Raw genomic sequence first — 26550 nt, 5'->3', positions numbered from 1 at the left:
TGCATCTCAACCACCTTCTTATCTCGCTTGCTAAAAAAAAAAAGGATATTTTTAGAACCCTTATATTTATAATGACTGATGCCACGGGCCAGCAAATTGTTCCAGCACTTCTGCATAACCTCCTTCTTGTTTTGTTCTTTGCCTTCCTCCACTTGCTGAGGGGGGACACCCCCAAACCCACCTTTCTTTGCCTCTTTTGTTTTTGGATGTTTCCTCCCCATATTCTTTAAGCCTTTCCTTCGCCCTTAAACCCCTTATCATTTCCTCCTTGCGCTCTGCTCTCCCCAAGAGGAAAGTGTGGCCCCTTTTTCTTTTTTTAGGTCTCGCATAGGCAGCGCATGCGCTGCCTCTACGAGGCATCAAGTAGTCAGTATTAGTGGTGAAACTCCACCCATTGCGTTTATATTTGTTTTTTAGCTTGCCATTGGCTAAATTTGGCATTGCTCTTTTTATGTAGCTCATTCATTGGCTGGTGGTCCGAAAGTCACTTCCATTTTGCTTCCGTTTTGTAGGAAGCAGCACCGACCAACTACAGTTTAGTTCCACTGCTCAGCGTTATCTACTCATTAAGGGACTACTTCCTTGTTTATTTTCCACCGCCGTTCACACTAGCTGCAGAGTTTGGAAGTGTTGGCTTCTTAGTTTCCTATTCCCGCCCCCCTCCCGTTGGCCGAGTTGTCCATCCTCCCACCCCTTTCCTGTTGTCCGTGTCCCCATTCCCTTTGTTCCCGACCCCCTCCCGCTGTCCGTTGTCTTGCAGCTTGTGGCGGCCATGGATGCGCGTGCTTGTTATAATTTTACAATATTGTCAGCAAGCTGCTCAGGGGTGAGTTTTATTCACTGTTTTTACAGTTCCCTTTGTTCCCGCCCCCCTCCCGCTGTCCGATGTCTTGGAGCTTGTGGCGGCCATGGAGGCACGTTTGTTATAATTTTACATTATTGTCAGCAAGCTGCTCAGGGGTGAGTTTCATTCACTGTTTTTACTTTTAAAGCTACTATGTTGGCAATTCAAAGTAGAGAATCTAATGTGCAGCTATTCTGTTTAGTTACGGGGCTTATCCTTCCGAGCCGGGTCCGGGGTATTCGCAACAAGCCAACCACAGTATGGTCAGCAGAGCTACGGCCGTTACGGACAGTCTGCTTACAAGCAGTCAAGCTACGGACAACAACCGAGTGGGTACGGATCATCTTATGGGCAAGCACAAACGCAGCAGACACAACAAACCTGTAAGTATGTAGAGTCTTTATTTCGGTTTTTTGAATTGGTTGATTTTAAAATGTCTGTGTTAACCCAATGGGCAGGTTCAAAAGGCATCTTCTCCCCCTTTCCTAGTGTCGCTTTTTTCTGACTATCTGAAACGGGCACATAGTTGATTTGGGGGTGGAGGGTGGATATATTTGTTTTAAACATGGTAATTGGTGACAAAGCAAATCACCCGTGTGTGGAGTAATTTAACGTTGGAGTCTCAATTTGGGGTTGATTACAACGTCCGCCAGTCCTCCATGGCAGAGGTCCATGGCCGCCCCCCCTTTCTCCTCCTCCACCTGTTGCTCTAACTTCCCACCCCCCTCCTCCTCCTCATTCATGTCTCTTGCTGTCTACTCTCGGCCCTCCCGTCAGGACCCCATTTCTCTCTCTTACCCGCTCTGTCTTATACTACCCCCTCTCATCCCCCTTTCTTCGGTGCCCTGTGCTTTTGTGGGCTTTTTCTACTTTCTTGCGTACTCTCCCAACCTTCCTGTGAGCCCACGCTCTCCCCCAAAACCTCCCTATTTTCCATTGAGAATCATTTCACTTTTATTTTTTATGCCACTGTTTATTTACAAGCCTTATTGGCCTCGCAGGGGTTTGGTAATATTCCCAAGGCTTCTCAGATTCCACAGTATTGGCAGCGGTTTACACACGATCCTGCTGGTGGGTTTCATCTGACGAGTTATTTTGCTGCTTCTCCTTCCAGTCCAGCCCCGATCTTGAATGCACCCCCTGTGCTGGGCATCGGCTCTGAGCGACCAGCAGCTCGCTGGGACATTCCCACGGAAGTGGTCCCCCTTGCTCCCCTCCCTTCTGTTTTCAACCTCTTACCATGTTCCTTTCAGCACTCTCCTCTCTCCAGTGTCATAACGCAAAATGATGCCCCCAACCAATGCAGAAAGTGAAGAGGGTTTATGAAGCTCCCAGCTCTGAAATTATTCATTCGGCTTGGGCAGGATGTGGCCCCACTGAAGGGTTTGGGAGCACCTGAAGGAGTGACCCCCCCGCACCTCAGGGTCTACAGGGGCCTGCGCTACGTCCCTGCTCTCTTCCTTCCTTCTATTTTTTTACGTCTTACGCCCTCTTGTTTTCCGTTCCTATTCTCTCTGTCCCTCCTTCTCCACGTTTGTCTCATCTCCTACCTTCCACGCTTCTCTCTTTTCCCTTACTTCACTCTGTACCTTTACACTGCTCTTGCTTCCTGTCAGGCCTTCTCTGCAGCTTCTGCGGCAAGTGGGCAGTACTGGGTAGTATCACCCTTGATAACCCCTTGATAACCCTGTCTTTTCACCTCCCAGTCTGCTGATCACTCAACGTGGTTAGCAAACACTCTCAAGGTTTCCCTGACTCCCCCGTGGCTGGTGGGGCTCAGGAGTCAACAATTCCCTGTTGGAGGTGGCCTAACTCATTCTGGATTCAGGTGCAAAATAATTGAGCCACAATTTTTACGGTTTTACTGATTTTTTTTACATACAAAAAACCCAGAAAATAACCTGTTAGCTTGTACGTATTTTTTTTTTTAACGGAATATGCAACAAGCATTTGCAATGCAATAGGTCTCGCAATTGCAAGAGTTTATTTTTTTCATTGTAAATGACAATGCCTTTAATTTATGTGTTTTGAAAACCTGCAAGTATTGTGTAAACATGCAGTTTGTACTTATAGGTGTTTCTTACGACAAGTATGGCTGGCAGTAACTGTGCCTCTTTGTACTTGTAGTCTTTACTTACCAGAAGCCAGGCTGGCGGTAAAAGAGACGCAGTTACTGCCAGCCTTGCTTGTCATAAAGAATTTGTGTTTACGCATCACATTACAGGTTTTCAAAACACATAAATAAAAGACATTGTCATTTACAATGCCAATAGCTCAAACTCTCGCAAATGCAAGACCTATTGCATTGCAAATGCTTGTTATAATATGTTTTTCCTCTTGGTTCGTTGCCAGCCTCTTCTTTCCTACTTACATTTGCTTCTGTCACCTAATCCTTTGTATTTTCTATGTCATGTACCTATATTCCCTTTCTTACGAATTGGGATAGAAGCAGAGGAAGGACTACAGAAGCTTTGTTTTCTTTATTTCAACTTACTTTTGTATTTAACTATTCCCTTGTGTATTTATTTTTCCTATATGTTTGTTAAAAGAAAGTTTAAGATATATATATATATTTTTACAGACACCGGATCTGGGATTCAAACCTGGGTTTTGTTTATCTTTTAATGAAATTAAAATATAGCAATTTCAGTATTCTCTGCCTCAGTTTCCTAACCATGGCATATTATTTGGGAAGCCTATGGGGACACGATCAGATCCCATTTTAACACTGATGCCTGCGCTCTAAATAGAAACTATACCTTTACAGATAAATCTTATGCCAGTCTAGTGTTCGTGAGCACAAAAATGAGGATGGCATGAGGGTGGCATTCTTTCCACCGCACTCTACCAAAGGCCAACGTGCTGCTTGCAAGTCCTGTCCACTGTCACGAGTGAATAGAGGAGAGCACCAATCCTAGCGGGCTGCCGCACACTGGTGTGATCCACTGTTGAATTAGAGAGGGTGCTTGCATATCTTCACATTAGACCAGAGGACCCCAGTCTGAGAGTTTACACTGAACTGTCTGACTGGAAATAACATAATGAAGAGAACGACCAGAGAGTGTGGGCTCTTTGTGGCCTGAAATAGAAGGAAGGTTCCCAGATGCTAGGCGAGCCCCTGAGAAGGTCCAGTTCGGCTTCACAAAAGCATGTGAATTGGACCATTCATTTGTGGATGACCCGTGTGAAGGACCTGGTGAGCATCTGCACATTCTATTGAATAATTAAGTGAGGGCCGGTCCATAGCAGGCCGTGTGCACAAGGTGCAGGGAACGATAGCCCAGTGAGGTACACATTCGCCATAGGCACTGGGTGTGAGCGGAGGACCTCAAGTTCAAATGGTAGGGCCAACTGACCTATTTATCCATCTGAGACTGATAAATTGAGTACTGCTAAATTGTGTAGTAGCATCTGCGGTTACGTACAACTTTTAGAAATGGTAAATAAAATAACATGAAGTCCTATGTCCAATACAAGTTATTCATAGTTTTAATGCAGTAACAACTTTTAATACATAATGCATTGGTATAGGTGTCCAAAGAAGTAAGTTATGTCAATATGTTTATTTCATTTTAGCCGGTAGAGATATCGATAAAGTGAAGACACCATGACTATTAATTATCTCACCTTGCATTATTCAATCCTTCTCTGACATGGAGTTCCCTCTACATTATAGATTGACTCAGGTAGCCCATGCTTTGCAATCAGGTAGGACCAGGTCACTACTTCTATATATTTAAATGCCTTCTGAATATGGAGAAAAGAGATGAGAAAGCATGCGGTTCCACTCTGCCAGTGCTCTGTGCGATTTTTAAATGGGACCATCCTGACGTCAATTATTAGACTTTTCTTGTACATCACCAATCTCTTGCCGATATCTTGCGGGTAAAACATTGTTGATTCAGACAGCAATCAGTGGTGTCCATCTATGGTCCAAAAGGGTGGATCCATGGCAGATTTTCAGGTTAACAACTATTTAATTGATTACCTTTGTAAATGATTACCTTTTATGTACGATTATATGTGGTGGATATTCTGAAAATGTAACCCAAATCAGTCCCTCGTCGACCAAAGTTGGACCCTACAGACTCTTCCACTTGCTGTCCCATCGCCCCGAGTGAGGATTAGACTTTCAGCTTTTAAAAGAAAGCAATGTAGCCCCGCGGCTAAAAGGAGTACCTTAAATTTGCTTTTTAACGCTCCCAAGGGCACTTTTGCATTTTTTTGTTTCTTTGTAAGGTTCAGATAAGAAAACGCTTCTTGGTTGCTCCTTCCCATTATACAGTATTTGGCCAACTGCTATTTTCACTTTAAAAGCTGCACATTAGCAGACTCGCAAAACAGAGAAAAGTCTACGGAAAGAAATGCAAAAAAAAATTCTCCGGATTTCCAGTAGTTATAATTTCTTGACAACCCTGTATGGTTTTAGGAGTATAAAAAACACTATTCTTGTACCCCTTGTGCCTTAAAGACCCCCACACAGTGTTGGAGCTGTGTTTTAATATTCTCTCGTACGTACAATATTGCTATTAATACTTTTTTGTAGAGTTTTGAAAAGTGCTAGTAGACTCCTTCCAGTTACTTCATAGTGTTGAAATTGGGGCATAATGCATGTAGGACACATTCAAAGATATGTGGATATAAAATAGATTTGCCCAATAATGTAGATCGCAGTTTGTTTTTAAGGGAGTAACAATAGACTATTGAGAATTTACCAGAAGTTTTACCTAGTAACGAAGGATCTTTCACAAATTACCGGGGAGTGTGAGAAGATTCAGGTAGAATGGCGATTGGTCCAAGTAGCATGGACAGGCTGACTGCAAAGGAAACATGGGGGTCGGAGTTTCTCTCTTCTGCCCCACAATCTGACCTCCCTATCGAGTTCATGAATAATAGATCTATGTTCACTCACCTAATCACTGATGAGGTAAACCACATCATACATGTGGCTCTAACTCATAATGCATGCACACAGTAATATGTACAGATGCCGCGTCTCTGCACACATTGCATGGTGCTTTAAACATGTGCAAATATGTATATTAGCACATGTTTAAATATGTATATTCATAATAAAACATTTGACTTGCCATTTGATACCAAAAAATATGTGTGTGCAACTATGCTAATTTTAAATGAAATTAAGACATAATAAAAATAAAGAAATAATAAATAAGAGCGATTTTACCCTTGTATGTGTCTTCGTTTATTTCAAACCTACTTTCATCTTTTTGTTGTATGTTCAACATGCTTCTGGAACATTTGAAAATACCTGTAACGTTTCGTTTTGTGATAAATATTTTATTAATATCTGGGTTAGAAAACGCTGCCACGCTGTGGTCTCCCTTCACATCCCCTTTGCAGTCAGTGAAAGGAAAATAAAACAGAGCTCCATGCTAAAATAAGTAGCAGCAGTTTATCAGAAGGTGTTTCCTGATATTTTAGTCTGATTTTAAACTCACAGGAAGAGCTGCTAAAATAAAATGCCTCTTTATGGGGTATTCGATAGGAATTCTTCCAGGTTCTGTCGGAGTGCTGTAGCAATTCTTGCACCCCTACTCCCAGCTCCCCCGGTGCGACGCACAGAGAGATGAGGGCTGTGTGTGTTAAACTGTTGTGATCATATGTACCTAGGAGTAAGGGTGCCGATGCTTACAGACTAGATCGCCCACTGCTGTCCTTTGTGGGCGCTTCACATGGACGTTTAGTGTATAGGAACACTTTCTGATTCCCCTCCCCCAATCACACCTGTTACAAGGGGAAGGCAGAGATGACCAGCCAGAGCAGAATCAAAGGGCACCCTACTTACATATCGCTGACCCCGCCCACAGCCCCTGGCTTATTGTTAGGGCATTCAATACAAATGAAAGTATTTTTACCAGGCACCCTTCGCCCAGAGTGAAGCCAGGATAGTAGGGTCAATTGGTAGGTTCAGAGAGAGCCTAGATGTGTTTTTATTGCCAGAGGAGCCTTACTAGGTACATACAAGAGGCATTGAGGGTTCCTTGGATCTAACATACTTTTCAACACACCAGATTTGAAGGGATTGTTTCTTCCTCTCATCCACTGATGTATCATAAAAATGTTTTGGCACCCCACAAAGTATCCTTGCCTCCTTTTATGGGCAGCATTAGAACCAATACTTTAACATATACTCAGACTAGGGTTTGGGTCTGCTCACTACTCCGGATTAGGCGACTTTCTGAGGTGCATCAACTCTGATAATGAAGGATGCACCCTAGCAGGGGTGAGGGGTGAGATCCTTTTTGAGGGATTTCTCCCTCAGTCAATATAACTTGTATCTTTGCGGGGATCTTTGACCAATGTGTCATCACAAAGAATTGAAGCAATCCGATAAACTCTGTCTCCAGGAACACACGTCATAGCTCCTGAAAAGCTGTAGCGCCTACCAGTCCTTTTTACAGTCTATGGATTCATTGGTGAGATGGAGCTGAGTTAGGCTCTATAAAAACCTCTCATTCCCTCTATTTTCTTTGTGCTGGGTGGCTTGCTTGCCTATTTCTGCTTCCTGCTCCGGATTCAATTGATTTTCTCCCTTTTGTGAAATTGTCCCACCCATGGTGCATTTAGGATTCACCACGTATTTCAGTTGGTTGATGGGATCTCTGCTGACATCAGCGAACTATTTTTCTTTGCGTATGTTTCTGTCACATTTGAGATTTTGCTCCTGATGGAAGGACTCGAAGGGAGTACAGTAACTGCTCCTTCCTCTCTCTCTGTCTCACTCTATCTCTCCATCTCTCTCGCCACTCCACCTGCCCAATCATCATCTCTACCCCCATACACTGCCCTAATGTTCTTCCCTCTACTCTGTTCCCTCCTATTCTTACGATACAGAGCACTGCTGCGGCTAAATGAGTCCCACCCATCACCTGCCTCTTACTCTCGCATGCCTCCTCTACCTATAGCCCAGGCAACCATCTGCCTGCTGCTGCTACTGGCTTTGCAAACTATTGTAGAACTGCAACACAATCATTGACAAATGTCATTTGTATACTTCCAAGATGATCATAATATATCGTCTAGACGCAATGTGAAGGTCTTCTTGGATGGGGGGTAAATCAATTTAAGAAAATCAGTTTTGTATACTTATATTACACCTTTCCAAGGTGGTCGTCAATCCTCCATCTTGGAAATATGTAAAATTAAAATTCCATGTAGCTGCATTGACAAAGCCAATACAAGCAGCGAACAAGCACTGTAAAAAAAGAGACCGTTTGGCTTTGGCAGTACTTGTTGAAACTACAAAATGCTTACTTTTAAGGCTTCTTGTCCAAAGACGAGGAACTAATCCACACAGCCGGTTAGCATTTTTAATAAACAAATGTTTTGTAAAAACCAGAAGGGTCATATCTAAACTTCAGCTAAATCTGTGCTTTACTGTTGGCTCTTTTCTGTTTCTTCCTCATCTAGTGCCTACTTTCATTGACACTTCAACTGGTAATTCTATTGAAAATTAATACATTTTATTTCTCTAATTTACATTGTGCCTGCTCGGATGGAAAGCTGGTTCTACGTCCTATCCACTATTATCACCACTGCAGCCATGCCAGCGGGACTGCTGCCAGAGCTGGATTGCTCTGCTCAGCACCTGGGGCACCACCGACAAAGCCCTGTTCGAGAACTGTGTCTATATTTGCAAAAGCAACTCAATATAGCTACTTATGTTATGTTATAGTATTTTTTAAAGCGCGCACAGCTACTCAGAAGAGTGTCCCCGCGCAAGCCCAGTGTGAGGAGACAGCTTAATTAAAACATGATTGAGGACTATTTGTCTTGTTGCCTGGGTATGGTGCTGCTCATGCATGTCTGAAGTATTTGTGGCCAGTACAAAAATGCCATGATGGTCCCACTAGGGTTGTCATCTTTTGAAGCGTATGAAAAGTATGTACAGATAAAGGCTTAACATACTGGCTTTTGGTGATTTTGCTTATTTTTGTACCAGCCATTACATTTAAATACCAGTCGTGTCGGTAGAAAAACGGGCAGGTGGCAACCTTAGGGCCCCTGTGCAAGTGTCTGGCGTCCTCTAGAGGTCTAACTGCGGGGCCCTAAAATGGACAGGTCCTGGGGAATAATGCCCTCTCTGACCTCCACTTCTAACAGCCCCGGTGCTGTCTAAGCACTATCACACCAGTTGGTATGAGGGAAGGTCCATCGCATCCTGGGCGAGAACACAACAGAGACGTGCCTGCAAGCAAACATGGATGCCCTGTATAAAATCTTATTGCACATATGGGATGAAGAGTGGAGAGGGCTTCCAGTGGTGTGTGGAAAGCAGTAGCGGCTCATGTCCTGGCAGAGTGGCGTGGGGGGGGGGGAGCAGGGGGCGGACCACAAACTAAGGAGACACAAAGGAGACAAAAAAAAACATACCTGCCGCTTTGCTGCATCTCCGCTCTTCTGCTCCGTCGTCACTAGCACAGGCTCTCAGAATCCCATGCAGCCAATCCTGATGCTGCGTTCATGATGCTGAAAGCAGCATCAGGATTGGCCTGAGCACCGAGTATTTGTGCTCCCAGTGATACTGGGAGTCTGTGCTTGCTCTTTCCAATCCAGCAACGCAGCTGGGGTTTGAGAGAGCTTCACTGCGCATAACTATTTGGCCGCTCTGATATGGCCGACCAAATCGTCAAGCGCAGTGACAACAGTGCCCTGCTCACCACTCTCCCTCCATGATGGCCCCACCTCCAAACCTCAACAATAAACACTTTTATTATTGTTTTTTCTTTAAAGTTTTGAGGCTGACACTCCTTCGCCATAGCGTAGGAGCCGCCGCTGGTGGTAAGACACACATTAATGCACAGCACATGTGAATTGAGAGGCACGAGTCAAAGCTCTGTTCGGCTCTCACACGTGACTTCCTGGGCGTTCAGCAAAGTCTCCCTTCCTGCAGCAGGGGTGTGTTGGGATACCAGTGGAGCGCGCCTGCAGCAGGGACCATACTTACATTGTTCAACTTGAGCTTGCTTTTGTCTTGCTTCTGCAGGTGTCCGGACAGGTGGTAGAGCACCGCCCTGCTCCGCCGGCGGTTGGCGTTGAATCCCTGAGGCCTGGTGTCCGTGTAGATTTCAAGATCATCAGCTGTAGAATAAAAAGAGACCAAGAGTCATTCCCAATCAGAGCTTGTAAGCACGAGCACCACCGAAAACTCTTTAGGTAAAAACAACTTTGTGTTTGTAGCCGCTCTGCTCATGTACAAGCATGGCTGACGATGCAATGTCCTTGCTTCATTTTCTTAAGAGCTACAATAGAAAATATACCTTCCTCGTTATCACCCACCCAACACATCATACCACCAACCCCCCTCTCAGCACCGACTTTTATGTGCTAGATGCCTATCTGTGGAGTTCTTCCTCGAAAAAGTAAATTTCCCAGCTTCTGATCTCAGTGTTCAAATATTTACACCTCCGAACATAGGTACAGAATGCACTGTTATCACTGTGTGCCACTGAGGAGATGGTGGCATGCAGTGATATGTGCCTTTAAACTGCACTGGACGTTAGGGGGTGTGTGAGTCTGAGATTTCCCAACTAGTAGCATGGTGGATGCAACTGAAGAGTAGCGACGGGCTGAGGTCACTGACGGCAATAACGGACAAGCCTAGGGGCATTCGTCTTCAGTTATTCAGTGAAGCAAGGACATTCTTGGCAGCAATAATATAATCTTGAGCCACAACACAACTTAGCATAGAACTCAAAGTGTCTACTGTGCAAAACAAACCTGTACGTTTTTAACTGGCAGTCACATAGCGAATCCAGATGTATTTAAAGATGATCCAATTTAAATCCCTTTTGTCTTACTGGGCTGAATACATCAGACGTGTACTAACTTGGCATGGCATGGCATGGCATGAGAGCGGAGAAGACACAGATATGCTAGATCTTGAAATACGAACCAGTTCGGTGAAGCTTCATTTTAATGACCGGGAGATAAACATTGAGGGGTCGATTCCGATCCTGGAGAAACCGGGTACGAACCGTTGTTCGGAGCGTTTTCTCCGTCCGACTCGTACCCGGTAAAAACACCATACAAACATGCAAGTACGATTCGTACGGAAACATTATTTCCGTACGATTCGTACAAAACACCGACCGACACAAAAACACATACAAATGTGATCCGGGTCGACGCGTACGTGACATGCGGACGGAGTTAGGCAGCTTTTTATGTACCAGTAAGTACGATTCGTACCGACAGCACTCCGGACGGCTATATTTTTACGGCACACAAAAAGTGCCGGTAAAGCTAAGTATGCCGCGAAGCGTGAGGAAAAGGGGGCCCAGTACGTGCCGGACACCCCCCCAGCCCCCCCGTATGTCCGCGCCGTACCCCCAGCCCCCCCGTATGTCCGTGCCATACCCCCAGCCCCCCCGTATGTCCGCGCCGTCCCCCCAGCCCCCCCGTATGTACGGTGTGGACCCCCACCCCACCCCCTGTATGTACGGTGCGGACCCCCACCCCACCCCCCGTATGTACGGTGCGGACCCCCACCCCACCCCCCGTATGTACGGTGCGGACCCCCAGCGCTACGCTGGGGGGACGACGCGGACATACGGGGGGGACTGGGGGGACGTCGCAGACATGCCGGGGGGATGGGGGTACGGCGCGGACATGGGGGGGTGTTCGGCGCGTATGCGGGTACATGTTTGGACGTCTCCATGGTTGCTGTGGAGGTCCGCTTCGTACGGTGTTTTTACCATACGGTTGTCGGACGGACGGGACGGATCGTACTTGCGCGTTCGGACGTCGGTTTACCGAGTCGTATGTAAAAACGTCCGGGGATGTGTGGGACACTTTTCCGACCCGAGGACGTGTCGGGGTATATTCCCAATGTGATTCGTATGGTGTTTTTTACATACGAATCGTACTTGCCAGTTTGTACGGGACTTGTACGATTCGTACGTAAAAAAATCCGGATACGATTCGTACGGGGAATATTTCTCCAGGATCAGAATCGACCCCTGAGTGTTTTAAGTTTCATCTTACACCCAGGTCACTGCATCACAAAAGGACAAAAAGTTTAAATTAAAAAGAACACTTTAAAAGGGGCGATTCTCTCTTTTTTTTATTGTCTCTTGTTTATGCGACTGATTCCAATGCTAGGGCCGGCTTTAGCGCTGGTGGCGCCTAAAGTGACAATCTTTTTCGGCTTCTCCTCAACCACAATGGCTTCCTTCTCCATAGATTTCCTCACTACAACCATACGACATTGCCCTTCATATCTCCATAGCCCCTCTCGCAAATGCATTGGATTTGTTTTATAGCATTATTCATACCAGTGACCGGTGACAGAGCACTTTAAATCACATGTAAACTATGCAGAGACAATGAATCATACTTGTGAAAATCAGTCTGTAGGAAATGTTACATAAGACAATGAGGATTACAAGATGGAGGAATCACGTCATTCATAGTAGTAGGCAGTATATTTCAGGAGAGTTTGCTCTTAAGAAACACAAACGTAGGATTTCAAACATACCGCTGGGATTGGCTATACTAATGAGACTAATTCTATCCAAACCAACCCTTTTTTAGCAACATTAGGCTAATAAAAGACTGGGGAAAAAGCATAACGTTCTAACTTATACCATGCATTTTGAATGCAGCTCTTTGATGACAGTTCATAGGTCACTGTGCTATGTTACTTTGATTGTAATTTTATGAATAGCAAATAACACAAGGATCTCTGTGACAAAAACAGAACCCCACTGAGCTTCCCACAGAAATACATTTCTGTGATCTGATCCGCTTGTTGAAAAAAAGAAAAAAAGAAAACATTTCAGTGAAGGTATCACGCCCACAACACCCTTCATGGAAGACCCCCTTCCGTGCTGGGCACCGAATACAATTTAGGGAAACCCGTAGGTTTCAAAAAGACAAATACCGTGTCCTACAAGAGCATACCCTGCCCTGAAGAAGACCTTCCACCCATATCATACCTAGGTCCAATCCGGAAGGTCAAAACGCATCAGCACATTTCAAACTGAGGCCAAGATTCATCACAATCAATTGATGGGAGCAAAAACACTTAAGCACAACTAAGGTTGCTTAGATAGGAATCAATACATTAACACTCTGACCTCTATAGGACCTTACGCCACCTTAAAGGTGGTTGAGGACACACGGGTAACAGGTCCTGATGTTAAATTTCAGTAGGACATACAAGAACTCATACATGTAATAACACACAAGACTGCCTTTGTTGGATGTGCACAATGTAGAGTCACGTCTCAGTATACATGTAATGTCTATTTATAAAATGTACTGTCTTTCTTTTTTTAACCAATGTTTTGTGCACGTTTATATGCAACGTTATGCAACGTAAATGTCACTGTGTCATGTGTAAATATATATGTATGTTACTGTTATTTTGAAAGGTAAAAAACATAAGATGAAATCACCAAAAAGACGGTCAAAGATAAATACCTGACATGAAGTAACAACTGGCGCTTGAGTATTTATTCGACATAACCAGTTGGGTTTCATATTTCAAGGAAGACTAGGGAAACGTTAGTATTTCCAAAAACAAGTTAATCAGAATACGGATCGTTCCATAGGAGAACAAAAGTAGAGAGACTCTTTCAGCTCTCTATCAACGAAATTAGTACACTCCATGGTCTGGGAGGTATTGTTTTGTAGTGACCCTCTGTACTAGAGTCACAACTGACACTCGACAAATCTCTGATCTCTCTCCAGCAGGAACATAACATTTCATCACAAGCGTTAATTTGACATTTTTATTGTTGCTGGAATCCTTCCAGAACAGAAAGGGACTCTGCTGCAGCAGACTCATTTAAATGAAGTTATTTTCTAACACAGTCAGTGCCCCTGAAGTCAGTGCCAGGAGCTCACCGCCCTAGAAGCCAGCCCTGTCCGATGTCCAGCTGTTGGTCACACAAAGCGGCATGTGCAGGTTTTAAACTTCAAATGCAGCACGTGCCCAGAATCATGTTAGAATTCAGTTTTTATTGTCTGACTTTCTTAACAGTGTTGCTGATTAGTTAGTGACAGCCACTTTAAAGCACAGGGCAATGCATACATAAAAACTCCTACATCAGAGTTACCGAACAAGTCGAGTACATATACATGGCAGGTGCACATGCATCCTGTGGGAGAAAAATTGTAAAAAATACAGCCCTGAAGAGCAACAGTCTCCCCCACCTGCCTGGCCCCCCCCCCCCCTGCCGTCTCACGGGCCAGCACAGCGCTCTCAGAGCACACGAGCAGAATTCCAATTGTAGGTAAAATCCCTGGCGTGCAGAGGCAGCGTCTGCTACGCTGCCGCTCAAGCACGGGCCATGAATGTGACGCCAGACCCAGACAAAGGCGCCGGAGATGATACTCACTTAGGTCACTGAGGGGTCACCCCAGCAGCAGCAGCACAATGGAGTGAGTGACAGGCCGAGAGATGTCCAGTGCTCTGGCGTGATTGTGCCAATTTAATATGGATGTGTGCTTTGAGCTCAGAGCCATACCTGTGCCCTCATGTACTCCCATCTACTCCCTCCTCCTGGGCCCAGTAATCTTGGTTAAACAAACACAGGATTACCGGCAGCTGAACCGATTATGCAGCCCTGTAACTGACAGTGCAATTATTTGGTAAGTGTTGCACCCCATAAACCCTCCCTGAAGCTACACCCCAGTGCACTGGTGCCCAGTAGAATGCACACTGCTACTGATCTAGCCCTTAGAGCGTGCACGCCTCCACAGTGGTTGTGTCAGGACATGCTGTTTCTATGTTGCTGGACATGTGATTTACACAATGTGCACTGTAATACAATAACATCTTGTATTGCAGCGTGCTGTGCCTAGAGCCATGATGGAGTTCACTGAGGAGTGTGGAGTCATTTTCATAAAAGGTTTCTGGCCCTCGATGTCCCCTCATTCAATTGATAGTATTTGTATGACACTGAAGTGTTGCTTAAAAGGCAAGCCATTCACTGGATAGCATAGTATTAGAACAATGGTCCTTACACGAAACAGTTAAGTGAGTTAGATAATTATAGACTTGAATCGGTACTATAATGCGAGTGTCCAGCCGGACAGTCAATTTAATGAATCAAAAATATCAAAGAACATAAATACAAACGCAGAAATAAAGTGGGACACAATCCTGCATTCTACAAAAACACATGACATATACAATTAGGGCAAAAAACATATCAGGCAAGACAAGGTAGCTTGTGGAATATTGGGCACACTTAGAGAAACAGTAACTGCACTTTTTTATCATGTGCGATTAACGTGAAAACTGTGTACATTAGTCGCCGACGTTTCGATCCCTTAAAAACAATAATCGGATCATCATCAGGACAGTAAGGTGCAAGCCTGAATAATTGAAAATAGCCTGGGTAGTCTTAGCGGGAAGGATTAAATGCCATGTGTGAACTCAGAGGGGCCCGGAGCCGCTGTTTAGATGGTTTCTGTGGAATATGGTGATGGAGTAAATCAAGCGTTCTCAACAACCCGGGATTTTTAGAAAGCATGTGGCGATGCACAGCCAGGTAAATGGGCGCTGCCAGTAATGAGTGATAGTTATATGTGGCAATGCACAGAAAGAGATGAGACCCGGAGCTGAATCGCTGGGAATACTTGAGGCATGATCACCATTTAAGGGTCGCAGCTGCGACCGGTGGCTTTCCCCCTTTTAAACCCTGGCATTGCCTTTACGACCCCTGACCTCAGAGGTGGCAAAATCAGTGCCAGGAACACAGGGGTATCTCGTCCCTATGGATATTGATTCAGGCTTCACTTAACTTGTTTTCTGTCAGTTTTTTATTACACTAATAGGGGACCCATGTGCTGAGGTGCTACAGACCCTGTATGTGTTCATCAGCATGTAATATGACAGTTCAATTGAATAATGACTTGAAATACCCCAGGCTAGAATACAAGCCCAGGTGACTTTGTGTGCGTCATGGCCATTCTTAAAAACAGAAATTCAGTCGGGAAAATGGCCTATTAACGGGTGGAAAATCAATGTTTGTTTTTTCCATCAGAGTGAAGCGCCACGGGGAGTCTCTAAGTCCCTAAGAATACAACACCCCCCTCGGATCGATGTATTGCTTGTATCTGACCTTCGCCCTCGCCGACCAGTCCAGCCCTCCACATGTTTATTTCTTAATGGATTGATGCACGTTTTTCTCGCCCCATTTAAGTGCCTCGTTGCATCAAGCCGCACCCTGCCTTATGAAAGGCCTGAGAGCAGCGGAGAGGAGGCGGTCATGGGAGGAGCTGTGCTTTCCACAACGTGCTTCAATGAATGAACACCGCTTCCCCCTCACTTTCCCTCCCCCCGTCAGAATTAGCATAACTGTTAAAAACTGTACAAACACACGCTGCATAATTGAGTGATGTGCCTGCCTTCACTTAAGCAGAACGAGCCCACGGGTCTGGAAATGCCTCCGAAATTAGAAGCTATAATTAAATTATGAATCCTACCAAGGCCTGTTGAGGGAAATGTCGCGGCAGGAGGAGCACGTGCTGTCTAGAAGGCATGCGCGAGCCTAAAGGCAGCAGCAGTTCCGCGCGCACGGGGCCCCAGGACTGCTCTGGCACGGTGCATCCTGCAGCTCCCGCAGTCCAAGGCCCACTATGGGGACGATCCCTGTCTGGAGGCCACAGAGGAACCCGGCAAATTCTGCTGCCGTTTACTCGCCACTGACCAATATACTCAACCATGGAGCCCAGACTCCCATTTCTTATCTAAAAACTCGTTTCATTGCAATCCTCTCACAAGAAGTGGTATTTAAAATCTAGGGGTTGCTAGGTGGGTCAAACATCTGTCAAACAGATGTGCATGCAAATAATAAGGATGACTGGTCTGAAACTTAGTGGGATCACTCAGCCTTTCATTCTCCAGAGATGGATACCATAGAAATATGAAGTTATTTAGCAGTCACACCTGCTATGGACAGCGCCGGGGAGCCACCAGGCTGTGTAAAACCACTTACATATCATGCCAGTGGTCAGAATGTGATATGGCATAAAGTCACACTGGACTGGAGGCTGACCCTTGGCTGTGTGTAGGGGGATTCATGAATGTTAGTTTGGGATGTGAGAGGGATGGCCGTGGCTAGACAAGGAGACTTCAGGGGTTTTCGGTAAGGGTTATGGGCGGTGATCCAGAGTCTACAAAGCCGCTTTGCTGGGAGAAGACAGAGGCAGTAAAACAGGAGGATGAGGAGTCTGCGATCCTGAATGATGGAGAGGAACTGCCCCCCCCCCCCCCCAGGCAAAGGAGGGCAGAGACGCGCTTTTCATTATTCACTCGCATTTTAAGGAAGGCCTCCATGTCTCATTATTATGGTTCATGGCATATTCACAGTATTACTTTTCTGCATCTTCTGAACTGGACATCGATTAGGTTTTTCAGAAAGCAAAGTAAAGAAGCGCAGCCATCTCATTGTCCTGGTTGGTTTGGAGATTCCCCTGTAGTTAGCACGAATAAATGCAAACGCAGAGAGACAAGGCTGTCTTTTCCATAATCGTGGCTAGATTCAGGGTGACAGACGGCAACAAACCCACGTAGCATCAGCCTTTAGAGATAAATGTATCTGACAAAAGGCCACCTAACTGCTGCACGCAAGGGACTAGAAGGCCGCTGAGAGATGGGCTGACAGTTCACAGTCCCTCCTGCTGAAACACTGCCGAGCAGCCTCCAACATCCATCCACGGTGCATTCGGTCCATGGATTAATGCATGCCTGTAGCCAGACATGTCAGGTGTATGCACACAATGAAAATGGATAATTACAGGTGAGTTCCAGTGCTAAACCAAGGAAGGTGCATACCTTCCTTCAAGCACGTACAGCAGACATATTTATACACCTACAGGACGCTCATGTATTGATATGATTGACCATTACCATGGATACATCAACAAAATAAATAAAAGAGGAAGCATATTATGCAAAACCCTGAGATCAAGAAAGAGGGAAAAAGGAGAAACAAGAGTGACCCAGGCAGGTTGTTAGCTTGCAACCTGCAGATTATGGACTCAACCCATTGATCTAAGTAGCAGTGCTTACAATATGTATAGGGCTGATAGCCTCAAGCGTCTTCAGTGACGAAAACTAACATTGAGAAAGCAAGGCATGAGAAATAGGGTAGGACTTGCTAAAGCCCAGAAGGTCTCCAGTAAACTGGCTACTCTACATTTCAGTAACTTCAGATACATTTAAAAACAAAACTTAAACACCAACTAGTAAACACGGAATCAGATTCATAATTTAGTTCACAAGTGGACAGATTAACTGAAATTAAAATCTGAGTGAGCGCGAGTGTTTTTAGCCTGTTTAAAATTTTTGTTATAACCAGGAAATATAGTTCTCTAAATTGAAATGAGCGAATGAGTGTCTGACATGTGACACTGTAGAAATGTATTCAGAAAGATTAAGACACTTAGGGCATCATTACAATGCCGGTAGGCCAACCACCGACAGGCCGTCGGTGGCAGTCCCACTGACAGACAGCCCTTCGGGCTGACCGCCGCATTACGATGCAGGTGGACGGACCCTTGACGGTCGGGGCGTCGGTCGGAATTGTGATCCTGAATTGAAGCGGTGCCTGCTCAAAAACCGCTATCAGGATCCCAATGTCCCTTTCTGACTGCTTGTTTATGGTGGTCCCACCGCCATGAAAAAGTAGCTGGAAAGGGACTTTGGGGGCACCAAGAAGGGCCCCTGTCCCCCGCGGGCCACATTCATGCACCGTGTGCCAGGTAGGCCAGGGTGGTAAACTGCACTCCGTTCTCGGAGTTTTTCTGCACTCTGCGCTGGACATGGAGTTCCGAAAATCTCCACTCCGCTGAGCTTTTTCCTAGATTATGCTCAACAACGTTAAGCAAGGTGGAGTATTTTGGTCACTTGGCGGAGTTCCAGGTAGTGGAACTCCACCCAGGCCTACTGCCAGGCACAACATGGTGCCTGGAACACAGTGCATGAATGTGCACAAAGTACTCAATAGTACTGTGGCTTGTGCTGCGGCCTTTTTTCAGAGCCGCAGCACAAGCTGCAGCATTATTGAGCACTTTTCCACCCGCCAGCTCGGTGGGCATATTGCAATTGGGTGGTGGGACCCTCGACGTCTTGTTCGGCAGTCCCTTGCCCTTGGCAATGGCGGTCAGACGCTCGTCCGACTACCATCATTATGTGCCCCTACGTGTCAGCATCACTCTAGAACTGCTGGTAGGAGAAGACCGAGAAATTCAAAATTAAGTTTTACTACTATTTTAAGTTGAGGAGTATTGGCATTATAATGTATGTTGGTAAAATGTTCCAAAGCGGAGGGACTTAGATGGAAAGTCAGCTGGCTTCTTTCGAACTGCAGTGTGTTTGCGTGATTGGAAGAAAGGAGTCAGATGAGCGTTGGGTGCCCCCAGGAATGTCACACTGTAGTTTCTTAGCGAGCTATTCAGAAACCTTTCCATGGATTTATTGTTAGGTGATAGGAAGGTATTAAAAGTAACATCAAGAGCGGTGGCGGGCTAAGCTTAGGATGTCAGTGCGACTGAGACCATGGGATTCTTCTAAACTACAGTTCAGATGCCATATGGTGCAGCACTTGGAGAGAGCAGATACTCCGGCAGGCCGAGGTAGGAGGATTTGGCAAACCTGTATCTGTTATTCTATACTATGAAGTTTTGCATAGCACATCTGTTATGATAAACAGTCCCTTGGCACTGACAATCCCACATGAATACCAGATTCTTTATATAGATGGCAGTTTGGTCACTGATCTCATAACATCCAGGTTCTCATTTTTTTCCTAAGATGCTAGAAGGTTGTACTAACTCCCAGTTGTTGCACCATACCTTCTCAAGCCTTGCTGCTACAATCGATCTCCTAACAGAATGCTTTTTGAGTATATATGAATAGCATCTGTATTAGTGAATAGGGTAATTAGGGATTTTTTGGCTATCCATAGGATGATCAGCCTGTGGTGAAATATTGTATTGGCTATTTGAAAATTATGTACCTGACATTGTTTTCAAATCTTTTTTTCAACTGTAGCTTTCAATGGTTTTCAATTACATATATATAAAAAATCAATATGGAGATCCACAGTTTGTGGTAGTGACATTTATTTATATCAAAGAAACTTGAGAAATTGTCTCCTAGGAAGGATTAACTAATATTTTCCTGTCCAGTTAATGGTGATTCAGTATTGATTCTGCCGCATTTCTTTTTGCTTCTACAAGCTAGAATCGAGAAGGCGTATTCTTTAGTTGTTTTAGATCTTGCCACAGAAATCTTTAAGCTGTCTGTAGTCAGAAGACCTGTTGTGGATCATATAAAAAATTTACAGTAAATTGGAGCCAACCCACTGCTTACCATTAGTTGGCTGACTTGCCACTCTCATTTGCTTCCTTATTATTCAGTGGCTTTCCTTCCTCTTCTTGTGTTTGTCCCTCCCTCTGAGCACAGCTCCATAACCATCTTTTGAGTGGGTGACTTGTATCCTTCCACTTCACTTTCAGACAACAATCTTTTTCTCTCTGCACTCCTTGAGAGTGCATGCTTTTTTTTGCTTTCTCCCTGGTGTGATGCTTTTTCCTTTTTATAAAATATCCCCTGCATGATGCCCTCTCCTTGACTCATCCCAACTCGTCCATTGACCACCATCCTTGCATGGTTGTTATTTGCTTTCTATAAATTATTTTCGTTCTGCATTCCATAGGCCTTCCACCCACATCCTGTAACTTCACTCCACATTCGCTTATCTCCCGAGGGGTGTTCCGTTGTTGCTCTCCAAACCATCATTTACCAGCCATTGAATAAAAAATATATTTTTTGTAGGGCCAGGCAGCCCAAAATGGTGGCTACAGCGGGGTGGATGGACACGCATGCATGGTGATGAATATATAGATCATCAAGCTGGGCCACCATAGCGTCATGATGCATAAACGTGCATGTGTCATGATGCATGCTAAGATTCAAGACATCACACTTTCTTCTTATTTTTAAATTTTGTTTCCTAAGCCTTACAGAATTTGGAAAAATCTTTTCATTTTGTTGATGCTGGGTGCTGGTGGCAAATACCATTGTCAAAGCCAATGGTTTGACAAGGTGAGATGTATTGATTTCCTTAATGAGTGGGATGAGGCATGAAGGGGAGAGGATGTGTCCTAATGGCCAGAGCTGCCAACGTTTGAAATGGGGAACCAGGTTCGAGTCTCAGTGTCGGCTCAACATCCTGTGATTCTGGGCGAATTACTTAATCTCCCTGTGCCTACCAAAAAATGAATGTGTCCTTGTGTAATGTAACTGGTGCTCATGTAACGCGCTCCGATACCTTCAGGTCGATTTCGCACTATATCAAACTGCAAAAAAAAAAAAAAGAATTTCCAGATAGAAAAGGTCTGGCAGGGACTTGTGGATATTCAGGTGTATATGTGAACCTACTTGTGAGATGACTTCAGTAACACCCTCATGCCAGAACACTGTACCAAACAAATCCAGTACCAGGCTGAGCTAGTGGCTGTCTTTTTGTGGCAGAGGGTGTGAAATGCTCTAGGAGAGACACCATGGACAGTCAAAGCTGATTACATTTCTAATTATGGGTACCTTTGAGAGCAGCAGTAACAGTGTTGGAAATGACTGATACTAGTGAAGTGTAAATACCTGGTAAGAGTTCCACACAGTGAGTGAAGCAAGCTTTAAGTAATCACGACTTAATTCCTACCTCCTTTATCTGTTAAATAGACTTAAATTATGAAAGGGCAAGCATATAAAGTCCAGTACCTTCACCATGCTCCAGAAATCCTGAACCTCAAGAAGGGATCTGGGGTTCTAACCTCAGCTAAAAAAAATCTGAAAAACTGTGCGACAAATGTGCATTTCACTATAAATTGGGCAACAAGCCACCAGTATTAATGGCAATTCAAAAGGTCTGGAATTAACATTCCACATAGCCTATTTGTTTGTAAATTGTATATAGCACCTTTTTCACTTCTACAAATTCTTTTCTTACTGCACTCCGTTGAAAACTGTGGGACAACTGTGCATTTTTAGACCATTTTCCCTATTAATTGGGTAACAAGTAATCAGGATGCTCAACTATCACTGTCTCAACTGGGACACATTCTGATCTACATGCATATCAATAACCATCGCATGAAACTAATGTCTATGATATGCAATGTATTTCTACCATCATTTTGTGTGAGGTAGGCACAATCGTATAAAGTTTTTATTTATTTATTTATTTATTTAAGTGTTCGGTCTGTGAAAAAAAACAATTACACCAAGCAACATTAGCAGCGCTAATAAAAAACATTGATAGAATTTTAAAACAGTTAGTCTTTGTTTCTACGTATAAAGTGCAATTAAAAAATTCTTTTAAAATTTAAAAAACAATGTAATTCCAAAAACCCATATATAAAACAGCTTATTTTCTATACAAGTTTTTTGCATTGTTCCAGTAATTCTAAGAATCTGTTTGGGACTCCACAGGATTTTGACCAATATCCTTTAAATACAAATTTAAAAGTGTTACCCCCCCTGTAGACTAGGGGGATTGAGGACCCACCAAATCCAGGTGGTTACTGCTTCTCTACTTGATCGAATATTCATGTTGTTAAATAGTTCTTTTAATAAAATCTTCCTTTCTTTTAGTAACTTTGGGCATGCACAGAAAATATGTTGAAGTGATTCATATTTATAGCCACACAGTCTGCAGTCTCGGTTTTGCCTTTGATCTTTCCATGGAGGGATAAGATCCTTTGTTTCCCACATGCCGAAACGCAGTCTCATGAATTGATGTTTTAAGGTTAAAGAGAAATAAGCTGATAAATATTCCTGAGGCTTCCTTGTGCCATATGAGCTGGTCACCGTCCAGGCATGACGTCTTTGTAATAAAGTATTCTCATCTGTTGAATTTGACAGGAGTTTTATTGTGGAATTGATTAGTTTGTTAAAGGCCTTTTTCCCAAAGCTGGCGTTCCAAATGTCTTCAGCACGCAGGTCCTCTATCGCCTGGTTTAGATAGCAACCCCAGGATCCTTGAATTTGATTTGCTTTTTGATTATCTATTTCTTTCCAGCGCAGATGGTCAATGGACCCGACTTCAGATGCACGCAACCGCCAACATAGTTTGATAAATGCACCTTTACTCCGGAATATTTGGCTTGGCAGTCCGAACTCTAGACGCACTTGGGCAGGTGATGCACTTTGCTGGATGTGGAAGACGTCTTTATAAACTTTTGTTTGTATTTTATTCAAGGCTGGGATTTCACGACCCCTCATTATTTCTGTGCCGTAGGTTACTGTTGGCATTAACTAAGCGAGGATGACAGATAGTAGGTTGCCGTGGGATGGACAACTTAGTTTCTTTTTTAGTAGTTTAAAGTCATATGAGGCTTTGAGTTTTGGTCCTCATTGTGGTGAGCTGTGATTTATAACTCAATTTTTGTTCCACCTTTAATCCAAGATATTTGTATGAGGCAACTGCCTCTACTTTGTTTCCCTCAAGGTGCCATATGTGTTTCTTATATTTAGTGTCCACTAGCCGTAAAACCTTTGTTTTAGATAGATTTGATTCTAGACCTTGCTTCCATGTATTTGGCTAATGCGCTCATTCCGCGTTGTAAGCCGATTGGAGTTTGGCTTAGTAATACAATATCGTCTGCGTACTGAAGGCACCTGATTTCCTCATTGACTAACGATGGTGGATGGCTGTTAGTTTTTGGGAGGGCATCTTCGAGGTCAGATAAGTACAGATTGAAAAGTGTGGGGGCTATCCTCGAGCCGTCCCCTATTTTTACCCGTGTCCAGGTGCCTGTGTATAATTCTCTGATGGCATTTAATACCTTTATTGGGATACCCAACTGTCTAGTTTTTCCCATAGTCGTTTCCGGGGTACACTGTCAAAAGCGGACTTAAGGTCCACAAAGCAGGCAAACAGGCGGTTGTTCTTATGTTTGGCTTTTCTGGCTAATAACGTCAATGCTGTGAGATTTGTTAAAGTGCCTGCACCAGCCCTGAAACCTGTTTGTGTCTTTGGGATGCAATTGTTGTCATCTGACCATTTTTTTAAATGAGTCAGCAAGCAGCTTGCATATAACTTGGCCTCAACATCGATTAGAGCGATTAGTCTGTAACTTGTTGGCTTTGTTGGGTTTCCACCTTTGAAAATTGGGTGGAAAATGCTACCCCGCCATGAATCTGGAATGCCATTTGTCAAAAACAGCTTGTTGAAAAATGGCGTGAAATAGTGAGCCCAATATGATACTTCTCCCTGGAAGAGTGTGTTAGGGATTCCGTTGGAGCCTGCTGCACCCTCTGTTTTTAGTTTCTTTACAATTGTTGTCATTTGGTCTACTTCCGTTAACTTGTCGATGGTTTTACTCTAAAGAGCGATGTATTTATGGTTCAAGTCTGTGACCCCAAGGGTAGTCTGCGTTTCTTGTACTGCACTCCATCTGCTGTTGATTCTTGCAATTTGGCTAACTGGAATTGTTTTGAACTCTGGGTTCTTTGTACATTGTCGTTAAGTGGGCTACCCATATGTCCTCATTAATCCCTGCATTTTGTTGTCTTTTTTTCCCAAAAGTCAGGTCTGCTGCCAAAAAGGTTTTCCTTTGCGTTGTTTGCTGGCCAGAAGAAGTTTATTCCAAATTCAGCGGTATCTGATTTTTTCTTCACGACAGTTTTTCTTGTATGATCTTAATTTTTTAAGCTCACTTCTATCTGGTCTTTTTCCCTCTTTTAACTGGTTTGAGTCAGATGTAATTTATCGTGATATTAAGTGTTTTTGCTTACGTAATTCGGGACTGAACCAGGGGTGGTAACTGTTTGTCCGGTTTGACTTCCTATGGTGATATAGGTGCTGGTGCCTCTTTTTATGAGGAAAACTTTCCAGTAGGGCACCTGTTAGATTATCCCAAGCTTTTAATCTCTCACCTTGTGCTGCTTGTAATAACTCTTGGTTTCCCATTTCCTTAAATCTTCCTTCTTTTGTTCCTGCTTGGAAGTAAACTTCAGCCATCACCTTCTCAATCTCAGTTCCTCTCCTTTTCAATCTTTTTAGATTGCATGCACGGGTCAAGGAGATTAGCTCTTTAGTTGCGGTCAACCGAGCTGTAGTTTGCTCCAATTGCATTGTTTGTGGAAAATGATCGCTCTCCGTGCGTGGCGTAATTTGGAATTTTAACATCTTGCGGACTACGTTTTCACTCACTAGGGTATGGTCAATAGTAGAGCTTTTAATCCCACTTAGAAAGGGAACTGCTGCCGGTGAATCCTCTTTTGTATTTCCATTTAGGTGTTTTAAGCCTAGTGTTTCAAAATAACGTCTGAATTTGTTTCCCTTTTTGTGCTGGTTCCAGGGGCTATTACATAGATTTGTGTTGAAGTCACCTGTGATGATAAACTGTGCTTGACAGTATTGCCTCTGCAATGATTTTATCATGTTAAACAACAAGTTCATGTGTTCGTCTTTTGTCTCCCTTCTTGGATGGATATAGACATTTAAGAGGATGAGTGTTGTCGATGCCACATCTGTCTTGTGATATTCCAACTCCGTTACGAGGACCCAATTTGTCCCTATGAGTAGTTTTTCTGATGACCAGTCTAGTTTGGTTGAGAGATATGTTGACAGACCCCCCTTGGGATGGCCAAATTTTGATGATTTTGATGCTGGTTCAGAATGATGGGTATAGCCTATGATGTGATGGGGTGCTGTGCTCCAAGTTTCCTGAGCCAAGATAATGTCGTGATCTTGGATGAATTCCAAAACATCTGGGTTTTCTAAGAGATTTTCTAGGCCGTGGGCACAATCGTATAATGTATGTCCAGATTACGCCAAGAGTAAACATTCTGCTATGTGTGGTAACCTTTGTGGCACATTCCATATTTATAAACAATATGAAAATCCCACCATTGTACCATGGAAAAACCTTGTATCAGAGATGGGAACGAAAATGTCATTTGTGTCCACGATAGGCCAAGATTTACCACTATTATATCAGGGAAGCATCAAGCTGAGGTGGGCACCATTGTGCAAAAGATCCTATAATATGTCAAAAATATCACCATTATTTCATGGCTAGCTTTATACCAAAGGTGGCACAATTATGACATAGCTGCCCTCCAGTTCTTAAAGAGCATCCACCGTTATGCCATGGTTTGCACTCTGCCAGGATTGTGTGCCATTGTAGCACATGCCCTGAATGCCCACAATATGCCAAGACTGACTACACGTATGCCACACTCAGCATGGCATTAGGGGTGGGCACCAAAGTCTAAGGCATCTTCACAATACAGCACAAACTACCACTACTATGCGAGGGGCAGTGGCATGTACCATCATGTAATGGATGCTAATATTATATCAGGAATTGCCGCTATTACGTCAGGGGTAAACCTCAAGTCGGAGATGATATCCGAACAGCTGGTCTCTGGCTTGAGAAGCTAAGGGTCACTGGTAGAAGATATTTTTAAGTGGAGTTACACACACACACACACACACACACACATACACACACACACATATACAGATATATAGACATTCACATATGGTGCACAGCAAGTGTAGCAACCAAGTCTGGCGTCTTGAAATGTTCTCACCAAATACAACTTTGAAAAAGTTGAGGAAAACACAATTTCTAATACTTTTCCCACATATATTGACTAACACAAACTTAGCAATGATAATGCAACAATTCTCAAGTTTATTATTGAA

At 44.0% G+C, this 26550-nt stretch overlaps 1 protein-coding gene across 1 annotated transcript in view; it reads right to left on the bottom strand.

Annotated features, from left to right (window-relative positions):
* The window catches only part of LOC146857923 (voltage-gated delayed rectifier potassium channel KCNH8-like), a 1483167-nt gene that overhangs the window by 582591 nt on the left and 874026 nt on the right, over positions 1-26550 (bottom strand). Inside the window, exon 4 of the mRNA XM_085648652.1 lies at positions 9816-9949. Within this exon, the coding sequence (XP_085504778.1) occupies positions 9816-9949 (134 nt within the window). The remainder of the gene's footprint in view (positions 1-9815; positions 9950-26550) is intronic.

This window comes from Triturus cristatus, chromosome 3_2, assembly GCF_964204655.1.
Source record: "Triturus cristatus chromosome 3_2, aTriCri1.1, whole genome shotgun sequence".
NCBI classification, from domain to species: Eukaryota; Metazoa; Chordata; class Amphibia; order Caudata; family Salamandridae; genus Triturus; species Triturus cristatus.
The sequence above is the reverse complement of the archived record's forward strand: the minus strand, read 5'-3'. Positions and strand labels throughout refer to the sequence as shown.